The 13819-nt window shown below is 35.4% G+C and overlaps 1 protein-coding gene across 1 annotated transcript in view; it reads right to left on the bottom strand.

The window, feature by feature from the left end:
- LOC140441180 (venom serine protease-like) overlaps positions 1 to 13819 on the bottom strand; it is a 95262-nt gene that overhangs the window by 22402 nt on the left and 59041 nt on the right. The window contains exons 6-7 of the mRNA XM_072531697.1: positions 13563 to 13763; positions 4621 to 4791 (exon numbers count right to left, since the gene is read on the bottom strand). Coding sequence (XP_072387798.1) covers positions 4621 to 4791; positions 13563 to 13763 — 372 coding nt within the window. The remainder of the gene's footprint in view (positions 1 to 4620; positions 4792 to 13562; positions 13764 to 13819) is intronic.

Below are 13819 nucleotides of genomic sequence, written 5' to 3'. Positions count from 1 at the left end.
TCCACTTTTTCTATTTTTCGGTTGTTTAATGTCAATTGCATCGGAGGTTGTTGTGTTCTGCTGATGAGCATGCATTGAGGTTTGGTTATATTGAGTTCTAAACCATATTCTTAACTTGCTGTGTGTATGCTTTGCATGAGTCTTTGAAGCTCGTTGCAGTCATTTGCGATAATAACTGTGTCGTCAGCATATCTAATATTATTGATTACCTCTCCGTTTACTTTGATACCCTCCGAAACTTCTCCCAGTGCTTCTCTGAAGATTTGTTCAGATTATATATTGAACAGGAGCAGCGAGAGGACGCATCCCTGTCGTACACCCTTTTTAACATCTATCTTCCCACTGTGTGAGTTGCCCATCTTTATCTCAGCACTTTGGTTCCAATAGAGACTGGTTATTATGCGCAGATCCTTGCCATCAATATGCATCTTCCTGAGCATTTCCATGAGTTTATTATGTTTGCCCTTGTCAAACGCCTTGGAGAAGTCGATAAAGCACAAGTGGACGTCCTTGTGCATGTCTCTGCATCTTTGAATTAAAACTTGCAGACTGAAGATCGCCTAGACTGAATACAAATATTGCATTTATAAATCTGCCGATCTTCTTCTTCTTGATGTGCCTATCCGTTACGAATCTTGGCGATCATCATGGCAATCTTTATCTTATCTGCAGCAGCGCGGAAAAGCTACACAGATGTTGTATTGAACCAGATTATGAGGTTCTTTAACCAAGATGTTCTTTTTCTTCCTGGACCTCTCTAGTACCAACAGCATTTGTGAACCCGAACTGGTTGGGGGAAATTTGATTTTCACACAGCTTGTAGATTCTCTTATGAATTATCTTTATATATATATATATATATATATATATATATATATATATATATATGAGCCTCATGAGTCATCTCCTAAAATTATTCCTAAAGATAATTCATAAGAGAATCTACAAGCTGTGTGAAAGTCAAATTTCCCCCAACCAGTTCGGGTTCACAAATGCTGTTGGTACTAGAGAGGCTTTGTTCTCAGTATAAGTCTTATTCCAGAGATGCAGAGACGTCAACTGTGACGTATACGCATGTCTGGTTGATTACGAGAAAGCGGTTGATCGAGTACAGCACGCCAAGATGATGCAAATACTAAAAGAAGCAGGAATTAACAACCAAGAGCTAAAAATAATTAGATTAGAAATCTTTACTGGAATCAGACAGCAAATCTCAGAGTTCAAAGTGATATTTCGTAATATTTCGTAAGACCCGTCATCACTCGACACTGAGGAGTAGGCAGATAGAGACCTCAGTGCCATATATATCTTGCGACTACAACTAATCTTTCTTCTTCTTCTTGTAGTGCCTATCTGTTTCGGATGTTGGCGACCATCATGGTAATGTGTATTTTGCAAATAGATTTTTCAGCCAGGAAATTCTTTGCCTTCCTGGTCCTCGTCTTCCTTCTACTTTCCCTTGAAGAATTAATTACAGCAACCCATACCTTTCGCTGTTCCTCATGATGTGACCGAGGTATTCAATTTTGTCTCTTTTTATTGTGGTTAGCAACTCTTTTCCTTTTTGCATTTTTGATAAAATGTCCGGGTTAGTAACGTGGTCGATATAGGATATCTTCAGGATTTTACAATTTACAATTACATACATACAATACATTTTACAATTTCGAAAGCTTCAATTTTTTATAGGTAGCGTTTGTGAGAGTTCACGACTCAACTCCGTACAACAGTATAGAAAAGATATAACATCGTAGTAACCTAATTTTTATGGGTACTTATAAATCGTGGCGTTTTGAATAGCTTAGCCATTTTTTGAAATGCAGATCTTGCTTTCTCTATCCTAGATTTTATTTCTAGGGAATGGTCCCAATTTTCATTAACGTTCGTACCAAGGTAGGTGTATGTTTTTACTCTTTCTATTGATTGACCATTCACACTGATTCTTTCAATTTGCTGCTCCTTCTTAGAGATCATCATACATTTTGTTTTCTTAATGTTCAGTGAAAGTCCCTATCTCTGACTGACTTCTGTGATTCTCTCCTGGAGGGCTTCATAGCTGTCAGCGAATACCATCGTGTCATCCGCGTATCCGATGTGACCAATCTTTAACAATTGGAAATCAGAGAATTGTAGCTTTAAACTTTAATCTCAAGGCATTGCTGACTACTCCAAAAGGGTCCACAGCGCAGTTTTTTAAGTTAAGAAAGCTGAAAGTGTATAACTTAACCGTATGTAACTTTGCAAATCAGTGAGATATTATTTTTGTAATGAGACGGAAAGTAAGACCGGTGTGAATAGAATGTCATCATGTATATACAACGTATATATATATATAGTAAACTCTTAAATATTGGGGAAATCTGCAAGAAATACTCTAATGTGTATCAATTGTTTCGCCGAACGTTTTCGCCATGATTGTTTGATACACATTAGAGTATTTCTTGCAGATTTCCCCAATATTTAAGAGTTTACTATTTAACTAATCTGCAAAGATTAAATTTCTTTTCTTTTCTTTTCTTTTCTATATATATATATATATATATATATATATATATATATATATATTTAGGGATTCTACAGTATTCAATGCCTTCCCTCGCTCAACCGTTTGCATCTCTCTCTGTTGTTCCATTCTCCATCGTTTAGTCCTCTCTTACTCATGGCGTCGTCTACTTCGTTCCTCCAGGATTTTCGGGGTCGTCCTCTTTTCCTCCTTCCTATGGGGCTCCGTTTGGTTATTCTCTTTATCCATCTGCTGTCGCTAGTTCTTCTTACATGTCCATACCACTTAAGTCTTTTTTGTTCTATATATGTTAGTATGTCTGTTTCTATTGATGTTCTTTGCTTTATTTTGTCGTTACTTCTCCTATCCATTCTTGTTACTCTGCAGCATCTTCGCAGACATTCCATCTCTGTTGCTACTATCTTACTGCTGTTTTTCTATTTTATGATCCAATTTTCAGCCCCATATGTCATAATACTTCGCACTAATGTTTTATAAATCTGCGTTTTTGTCTTCATATTTAGGTGTCTATCCCACCATACTGAGTTAAGTTGTCGGATTGCTGTTCTTGTTTGTCCTAATCTTTGTGTAATTTCTTCCTCTGTTGTTGCCTTTTTCGTGATTATAAACCCCAGGTATTTGAATTTATAATTTCCTTTGATTGTTACGTTGTCATCAATCTGTAGATCTTCTATGTCTTCTTCACTTGTAGATAGGTACTCTGTTTTCGCAAGGTTAATATCTAGGCCAGCCTTGGTATATTCTTCTTGTAGTTTCTTCATCATGTAGCTGAGGTCGTCTTGGTCTTGTGCAATCACTACTTGATCGTCTGCAAAACTTAACGTATATAGCTATTCGTTCCGTACCGGTACTCCCATGCCTTCGCATTTTCTTTTCCATGTAGTCAAGGCTTTCTCTAAGTATATTTTGAATAGGGTTGGAGATGTGGAACAACCCTGCAGGAGCCCTTTTGTTGTGGTGAAGTCTCCTATGATTCTTGTTCCCATTTTAATGGACACTTTATTTTCTTTATACAGAGCTTTTGTAGCTTCTATGAGTTCCGTCTGTATTTCTAATTTGTACATTGCCTCCCATAGTTCTGACCTTGGTACAGAGTCATACGCCTTTCTTAGGTCCACAAATGCCAAGTGTATATCTCTATTTTTAGCTTTTTTCTTTTCCAACAGTTGTTCCAGTGTGTATATGTGGTCTATGCATGATCTTCCTGCCGTGAAGCCTGCCTGATCCTCCCCGATTTTGCCTTTTATCGCTTGCTCTATCTTTTCTCGCAGTATCTTCCCATATAATCTTCCCTATTGATGATATTACGCTTATTCCTCTGTAGTTTTCGCATCGTTTTCTATCTCCTTTCTTAAATATAGATGTCATATATGCCGCCGTCCATTCCTTTGGGAGCTGTTCTCCATTTATGGCTTTCTAAAATATCCATTGTATCATCCGGTGTAATTTTTTTGATCCATAAAAAGCACAGGTCCCGGTGCTTTCTTATTTCGTATATATCATATATACAACGTGAAACAATAAAACAATTGTCTTTCGCATGATGTCTGATGGATGCGGCGGACAGCAAAAAACTCAATTTTGCAACCATGTGCCTACAACAATCCATCTTTAGAAACAATCAACCATCAGTTGACCATCAGTTGTTTGAGACTTGAGCATACTGAAATTTAGTGTGGCTCCTTTAATTTTATAATTAAAAAAAAAGCAAAATATGTACCAATATATACATCTGAGGATGTGCACAAGTTATAAGAGATTCGAGATTAACAATCTGGTTTCCAGGGAGGAAGGTCTTGCGGGTATAATACTTTTGTATTGTAAAAAAAGCGTGCGGCACATTACCTTAAAACACCTTTTGAGATTTAAGGCAAACGGACGACACAAGGATGAAGAGAAACTAAAATGGATTGGTATAGATGCTGGGTACATCATTTTATTTTTAATTTAGGGTCTGAAATATAAGGATCTGGTCATAATTGGTGGTCCTGGCATTTTACATACTTAACCAACTTTGGCTGCTGCTCTAAATGACGTGGTCAAAACCTTACATAAATTTACCTGTTTTAAAAAGTCTACTAGGATTAATGCCTTACCTCCAGAATCGTGCTGACAGGCATCTTTACCTGAGGAGTAAGTGCATATTTGAGCTTGTGTAATCTGATTACCGGGCAACATTTTTTGGCAGTACGTGTTATTCGTTACTTGGACATTAACTTTCTGAAGAATTGACGAAGAAGGACCATTGTAAAATATTTGGCCCCATCCTGAAACACAAACCTGCTTTTAATTATACAAATATGAAATAAAACACAATTTACATATAATGTAGGTCTGCATTGTTTGCTAGTTTGCGATGGAATGTAAAAGAGATATTTTACCCAAAAACCATATGGCTGACACATAAAACATGACTGGTTGAAGGTCGCATTTAAAATATCTGCCAATGGTGCATTTACGAACAAATTAATTTATTAAATAGTGATATATATTGGAGAAATTTTTTATATTGGTCTTATTAATGTCGCAATTTTGATCTTTTTTTTTAGTGGATTTTCTTCAATATACGGCTTTTGTTGTAGTTGTATTCTTTTTCTAAAATCTGTACATTTTTAAAATGCTTAGCTAATGCTGTAGTATTTAATTTGTTGACTTGTACATTATATTTGTGTACAACCACCCTTCTTTGTAGATATTAATGTGTTGCAGCGATAGAAGACGATCTAATTTACACATCAACGCAATCCCAGCAGTAAAAATTATTTAACGGATTAAGAGAGTTCCATTTATTGAATAATTTGATCGGTGTGCTATTTACTTCGATTCTCACGTCTTCGTCGGTCTTAATTATAAAGGAATTTTAAGGACAATTTGGGCAAAGTAAAATAAACATATATATATATATATATATATATATATATATATATATATATATAGTAAACTCTTAAATATTGGGGAAATGAGTATCAATTGTTTCGCCGAACGTTTTCGCCAAAGAGAATTAATTTGGCTTCTGCAGGGCTGAAAGAGAATAAATTATAATTAGCTTTTCATATATTATCTATTAAAAACTATATAATATATGGTAGCTAATTATAATTTATTCTCTTTCAGCCCTGAAGAAGCCAAATTAATTATCTTTGGCGAAAACGTTCGGCGAAACAATAATTGATACTCATTAGAGTCTTTCTTGCAGATTTCCCCAATATTTAAGAGTTATCTGCAAAGTTTAACTTATCTGCAAAGATTAAATTTCTTTTCTATATATATATATATATATATATATATATATATATATATATATATATATACACTCGCGATCATAAAATCCGGGTCACCTTGAAAATCACCGATATTTCATTTTTAACGAGCTTTATCGTAAATAATAATAACACAAATACAAACTAATGCATGTTTCTGAGAATTGTTGCGGTTTCCTTTGTAACAAAGAATTCCAATATTGCCGATTTCGCGGTAAAGTGCACACTTCCCAAAATGAACGCTGCCTGTAACTCCGCTTGTTTTAAATGTCTCGTTTGTATTTCAACTTTCTGTTCAAATGCAACGGACAAACGTTTATTATTGCCACCATAAGTGTTTATTAGTGCCATTATTAGTGTTTATTTTTTGACAAAAATGCCTTTGACTGTTGTTGAAACGGCACAAATTGTTGCACTTGTGGAAGACGGTCACACTTAACGGCAAGTCGCAAGAACTGTTGGCGTAAGCCTTTCTACGGTTCAACGAGTGCTTCAACGCTTTCAGAAGGCAAGTTTGCTAACCAAGCGACCTGGTTCTGAACGAAGAAGAACGCCCAAGGCAGTAGATGACCGTTTCCTTGTGTTTCAGGCTTTACGAAACCGGACCTTTGATCGTCTAGAGGAAGTACGAAATCGCAATTTTAGTGTTGCAATAGTCAGAAGAAGACTTTGTTCTTCTTGACTATCTTTTCGGGTAATGTCTAGAGCACCGCCACTTCGCCGGGTGCCTCGAGTTGCACGACTAGCTTTTCCTCGACAATACGCGCATTGGGGAATTACCGATTGTAGCAAAGTGTTATTCTCAGATGAATCCCGTTTCTGCCTAACTGGATCCGATGGACGTGTAAGAGTTTGGAGGAGAACCGGTAAACGATTTTCACAAGCTTGCATTGCTCCAAGAATGCCATTTGGTGGAGGCTCGGTCATGGCTTGGGGAGGTATATCTTCCGACTTCCACACAGAGTTACCCTTCATCGAAAATGGGTCCCTAACTGCACGAAGGTACATTACGGAGATTCCGGAAGAACATGTTATGCCCAACATGGCAGGGCTTGGAGAAAACGCCGTTTTTATGCAGCACAACGTGCGACCGCACGTTGCCAGGATCAGTATGTAATACTTGGACGAAGTTGAAATTACCAGCCAGCTAGGTCTCCGGACCTGAATCCCATCGAACATCTCTGGGACGATTTGAAGAAACGTATTCAAACCCAAACACCTCCTCCTAACAACGGACAGGAGCTTAAGGATCTGTTAGTGAGAGAGTGGAATAACATACCACAACATGTAATCCGGAGAAAAATTGAGAGTATGCCCCGTCGTCTGCAAGAGGTTATTAGAGCAAGGGGAGGCAATACACGATACTGGTCATTGAAATTTCACTGATTTTTTACCACGTTCTGTATTTTCCATTTTTTTTTAGTATGTCTGTTTTATCAATAATTTGATTTGTTTTCTGTTTTTTTCAATAAAAACAATAAAAACCATTTTTTTTTTCTTTCAAAACAAACATTGATGACAAATAAAAAATACATTAGCCAAGAAAAAGGTTATTACTGCACCAGAGGCAAAAATATTTAAGAAACTTGAAATTTTCAAGATGACCCGGATTTTATGATCGCGAGTGTATATATATATAAATATATATAGTATATACTTCTAATTTGTTTTGGCTATTTTTTTAATGTCATCTACCCACCTGATCTGTGGTCTCTCTCTTGGTCGTCTACCTTTAGAAGGTCTCCAATGTTGCATTGTGGTATGCCAACAGTAAAATTTATGTCTATAGAGCGTTCCACGTTAAGAAAATAACATTGCGGAGATAGGACCATGTATTTCTTATGGACGATAGAAGCGCAGCGATGCCAGGATGAACACAAGCCCGATTGTATTATTTGTATTTTGGTTTCCACAGACATGAATTAAAATTAATGTTTTTTAACGTAATTGACCAAAAATTTAAAGAGATGGAAAGTAGGGAAAATAATTTTAGTTAAATAATTAGTATTTACAAAAGATAATTTTATTTTCTATTATTTTAATTATAGTAACGACAGTTTATTTATTTTTCGGTGAGAATATCATATGCCATTAATTATGGAAATCAGTAAAAAATATTTCTTAGCTAAATCATGCATTTTGCCGGCTATTGAAAGATAAGCAATTAAACGGACCGCTTTGCATATATCTCATTACTAATTGCAACTTAAAATAATACGGTGTGCTTATGTCAGCGATTTTATGTCGTTCTCTGACTACATAATGATAATAAGGCTTTGCGGTTCTTTAGTAGTTATTGTGACTTTACAATTAAATTTTAATTGAAAATGGAAATTCAAAAATGAAGCCAAGGGAATATCTTGGACATCCGTGCAAAACAAATTGTTTTAAATGTGTTTAATTATCATTTAAATTTAAGAAGTGGTGAAAGTGTTAGAAGTTTAACCGAAAAAGTAAGTGCTATGACGGGATTAAGTTTTAGTACTATTTGTAAATACGCAAAGAAACTGCGGAAGGAGGACTAAGGCCCATAGAAAACGTACCAAAAGTAGAGTGAACAGCAGAAAGTTCACTTACGATGCAGTAGTTGGTACGCAGCTACGTGCCATCGTGCATAGTTTTTTCTTTAAAAATTTACCGCCGAGATTGAACAAAGTTTTTGCACTGATTAAAAAAGACATAAGATTCAGCAAACATGGCACGCACAACAATGTGGAGAATACTCCATGAAATAAACTTTGTTTTTTGTAAACGTGGAGTAAAGTCAAGCATGATTGAACGGCCCCATATTCTAAAATAGAGGCATCAGTATTTGCGTGATATAAAAAAATTTCGTTCTCAAGGATACACCGTCGTTTATTTGGACGAAACTTGAGTGAATGTTGGACATAGTGTTTCCAAAGAATGGAAGGACCTCTCAGTGACTTCAACCAGGGATGCGTTTGTTAAGGGGTTGTCAACAAGCCTAAAGCAGCTGACACAACGAGGCCCCCGATTTGTTATAGTGCATGCGGGTAGCGAATTGGGCTTTGTAGAAGGTGCTGCTTTTTGGTTTTTAGCTAAAAAAAACTCAGCGGACTATCATGATGAGATGGATGGTCCTATATTTGAACAATGGTTTAAGGACAAGCTGCTTCCTAATCTTCCAGAGAAAACTGTTGTAGTGATGGACAACGCTTCGTACCATTCGAGGAGAGAAGAAATGATTCCGGCACAAGCCTTCAATAAAGATCAAATTAAGACATGGTTGCTAGAGAAAGATATCTTTTTTGAAGAAGATTATTTAAAATCAGAGCTCATGGAAGTTGTAAACACATACAAAGAAAAATACATAAAAAGACATATTGCCTCACACAACACAGAGTTTAAGAAAGCCGCTATGGAACAATTAATAAGAAATGCAAACTATTGTAAACTTTCTATTAAGGAAGAGCAAAAATTTTAGGTTATTGACGGGTTGATGGACGATATTGATCCTGTGGTCATAAATGTGACGGATGACAGTGACAGTAATGAAAGTGATAGCGATGATAGAGAAGATGAGAATGATGTTAATATGCAGTGAGTAAATTATGTGATAGTGTGCAAATCGGCGGACACAAAGTGCCAAATCCGAAAAGTCTGTAAATAATAGTCCATGAAAATTAGGTAATAGTGAGAAGAATTTCATATAATATAACTCTGACATTGAACTCGCAAGTAGGAGACCGAACTTTGGACTACTAATAATTTCAAATTTTTATTACTCTTTTGCTGTAATCTTCCGTTCCGTTAGTGGTGATTCACCTTGTATACAAGGAAAAAATTTTATGTATGTAATTGTTGTTATTACTTACATGAAAATAAAATTAAAGCTGCACTTGTGTTTTTTAGTTACATCTTATCTAAAGCATTTATAAATATGTAATGTTAAACAATAGTAAAATTTAACTATTTTTATTAGTCCTATATTAATTACATACATATATCCTTTAGTTAAAGAAACAACCTTATTTATAATGCAGTATTTTGTATTCAACTATACATATCTTTTTATTAGTGAAATTAATTAACTACAACTACTTCTTCTTTATGTGCCGTCTTCTACCGAAGGTTGGCGACCATCAAACGATAGGTTTCTCTGTTTTGTGCCGCATGTATTATGTTCGCGGCTTCTGGTATTTGAAACCATTCTCTCAAATTTCTCAGCCATGATTTCTTCTTTCCACCCAAACCTCTTCTACCTTCAATCTTGCCTTCCACGATAAGCTGTAGCAGACTGTACTTATCATTACGGAACACATGGCTCAGGTATGACGCTTTCCTCCTTTTAACAGTTGTTAACAATTCCATCTCTTTACCCATTCGTCTTAATACCTCTGTGTTGGTCACTCTGTCTGTCCAAGGTATTGTCAGTATGCGTCGATACAGCCACATTTCTAGAGCCGCTAACTTCTTTATAGTTGCTGCTGTTAACGTCCACCCTTCAACTCCGTAAAGTAGCGTAGAAAGTACGTAGCATTTCGTGGCGCGCCATCGGAGGTTAACGCTTAGGTGGCGGTTGCTTAAGAGCTTTCTCATTATTACATGAGCTACAACTACACAGTGCTGAATACGGCTCTGATTAGAATGAATCATATATGGACAATCTAATAGCAATACTTGCCTGAGAGTTTTGACAACACTGATCTGCATAAGCACAATCTGTTATTTTCTTAAGGTCGAACGCTCTATAGAAATGTGGCATGTGAAGCTACATTTGGGTTTGTCAATTTTTGTTGTGATACCTCCACCTGTAGGCGTACCACAACACTTAATTTCGCTTATAACTGAATTAAAGATAACTTTATTCAAACTCAAACTTGTTTAAAATTCTTAATTCATTGACAACTATAAACTTCAAAAACTTAAAATATTACTGTTCTAAACTGCCAAAAACATCTGTTTATATATTTTTCATTTCATGAATTTTCGATGTCATCTTGATCTTGAATGTTTTCAACCTACTTCTTCTTTTTTATCACTTACGGAATTTCCGTTACGCTGTTCCCTCTTTTATAGTTATACGCCTATAATAACTGAACTACCTATCAGGAATCGATTGAAGCCAACATAGTCAATCAATTTGATAGTATGGCGCTAGTCTCTCTATATGAACTACCTTGAGTTTACTTATATCTGAAAACTACTGGATGCGGTATACGCTCATCGATCTCCTCTGTCATTTCTGTTTCCAAGTCCATAGTTTCCTACTTGTTCTCCTACCTTACCTTGACTCACCTTGGAATTAAGATCGCCCATTATTATGTTAATGTGTTGCTTTTTTATTGTTTTCAGCATTTCTTCTAAATCGTTGTAGAATTGTTCTATTTCATTGTCATCTTTATCTGCTGTTGGTGCATAGACTTGAATAAGATTTATTAAGTTTAATCTTTCTTCTTTCTAATTCTTTAATTTGTATTAATATTAAGTGCTCTGAATAAGGAGTACAGGTAATCAGAGAGTTTTTCCATTTCTTTGAAATGATGATTCCAACTCCGTAACGATGGGTGTTGTTGTCGATTCCGGAGTAATAAAATACGCCATCATTTCGTGTTGAACATTTCCCAGATTCTGGCGATTGTGTATCGCTGATTCCTAAAACATCGATGTTTAGTCTATTTATTTCTTGTTCAACATTATCCAGTTTTCCTGCAGAGAACAAACTTTTAATATTCCACGTTGCAACTCTTAAAGTTGTTGGTTTCTGCGCTCTTGTACAAGGATTTCATACACCTGGGCTAAGATAAATACGTCTAGCGTTTTGTGGTGTTGAAGCTGGAGAGCTTGTTGTTGCATTTCTACATCCTGTAGTCCATCTATGAATGCCTGTATTCCAATTTGTTTGAAAAAATCTTTAGGTGCCTAAGAGTACACCAAATGCAATAGTCTTGTAATATCAGTCTCAAATTCTTCTAGGCTTTCGTTATATTTTGATATCGGACTTTCAGCTAACTTTGGAAAACCTGCTTTAGATTCTACTGGCCATATCTGGTTTTTAAAGCTTGAAGGAGAGATGGATCTTAGGGAAAAAATTGCATGATGATTGCTGCCTGTCCTCGAAGCGATACTACCAAGGAAGTGCCATTTCTTTCTTAGTTCAGCCATTTACTATATCTGCAGCTTCGAATTGAAAAAGATAAGTTTCCAATGCTGAATGACCATGAAATATGGGTGGTTTTAAAATTTTGCTAGTTCTAATTATGCCTGGCTCAACTATGAAAGATGATGAAGCTGTTTGTTGTTTTTGAAATTGTTTAAAATGTCAAAACGTTTTAAACGATTGTAGTCAAAATGTGTACTGCAATTATTTTTAGCAGAATTCGCGTCCAACACTATTGTAGAGTATCTTTAAAAAAAATGTGTAAACAATTGTCTACTCGCTTACTTTTAATTAGGGCATGTAATTTTGGAAAAACTAACTACAATTTACTACAGTAGCTATTTTATAAACATATGACTCATAAACAGTCAAAAACCAGCTACAACCGGTGAAACCCATTGACATACTGGTAATACTGCGAAACTATAACAAAATTTATAAATGTTTGATCTTTCATAAAGGCATTTGGTGTATATCGACATTCACCGGTGAATGTCAACACGATGGTGTGTACGAAAGGTATGCTAGTTACAAAAAACATCTTATATACTAAAAGGCTAAGCCGTTTTCTTGTGCGCAATACTCCTCCTAAACGGTGATAGATAGGAGAATAATTTTTTCGAATAATTAAACAGATTGTTGAGTAGGTTCCCCCTAAGGTTTAAAATTTAAAAACTTCGAACCGGTTTAAAAATGGCGGCCATAAAATGAATTTTCCCTATAGTAAAGTATAGGAATTCAATATTATACACAATGCAACAACGCGTCAATTCTCGAATGCTGGAATGCACCAACAAGTGTTTCCACTTAAGGAATAACGATAATGACCACTCAAAATTCGGGATCCTCCTGTCTCCGATTTTAATTTATGGGGTCTGTTTTACACTATCTGATGAGTTGGTATTTTTTTATTTTTATGTTTAGTTAGAAAGTATTCTGTTTCCAACAAGTGCAGCGTGTGTGAGGTGTTGTGATTTACATTTAGAGATTTAGACTACGCTACGTTTTGAGTTTAATACTTGAAGAATTAAATAATGAGGTAAGCATTACCTTGTTTTTAATTTATTAGTTAGAAATATATTATTAATTTTGTTGGGAATAAGCCACAATTTTACTTTAAATTAGGTTTATTTTAAATAAATAAATAAAAAATAAACTTATTATAAAGTAAAATTGTGGCGTATTCTCAAAAAAGTGGAACAGTAGGCGGTAGTGTAGACTAGCTCGGAGCACCATACTGTTTTCTGTATTTTTTAAATGTAAATAATACTTAAATATAAATTTAGTTAGTTAGTTAGTTAGAGTTATCAAACCGACTTCTTTTTCTTAAACGTGGAATTTTACAATCTAAAATATGCAAAAAAAAAGTTACTTCCGGTTTTACTTCCGTTTTTTATTTAAGAGGGGCGGAGTCTAACAATCATATTGTTTCCGTTTCCTAATGTAAATCTTCCTGAAAATCCTAAAAAACTACTGTATCGATTTTTTAATTTAAAAAAATTGGCGTCGATACAGTTTATTTTTAGGATTTTTGGAACATTTGCACCAGGCGACGGAAACGATGGATCGTTAGACTCCGCCCCTCTTAAATATCAGCAAAACTTACATTAAAACTCGATGTCGAGTTGGTCCGCTAGTATATTACTAGATTTCTTACCTAATAACGTAACATCTTGGGAGGTAAAAGAGTATCCATCATAAATAAATGGTAAACAAACTGGTCCAACATTCAAGGAAAACGTCATTGATTTATCTGATTTCACAATTGCTATATCGTTAATTTGGCTGTTAGCATCATACTGGGGATGCTTCCAATAGTTTGATACTCGGTATAGCCCTTGAGTGTCAATAGGAGCATCTAAAAGGAAGTAAATTTTTATATTATTCAAATGATGAATCGCTTGCACATGTGTG

Source organism: Diabrotica undecimpunctata, chromosome 5, assembly GCF_040954645.1.
Source record: "Diabrotica undecimpunctata isolate CICGRU chromosome 5, icDiaUnde3, whole genome shotgun sequence".
NCBI lineage: Eukaryota > Metazoa > Arthropoda > Insecta > Coleoptera > Chrysomelidae > Diabrotica > Diabrotica undecimpunctata.
This window is presented reverse-complemented; position numbering and strand designations above follow the sequence as displayed.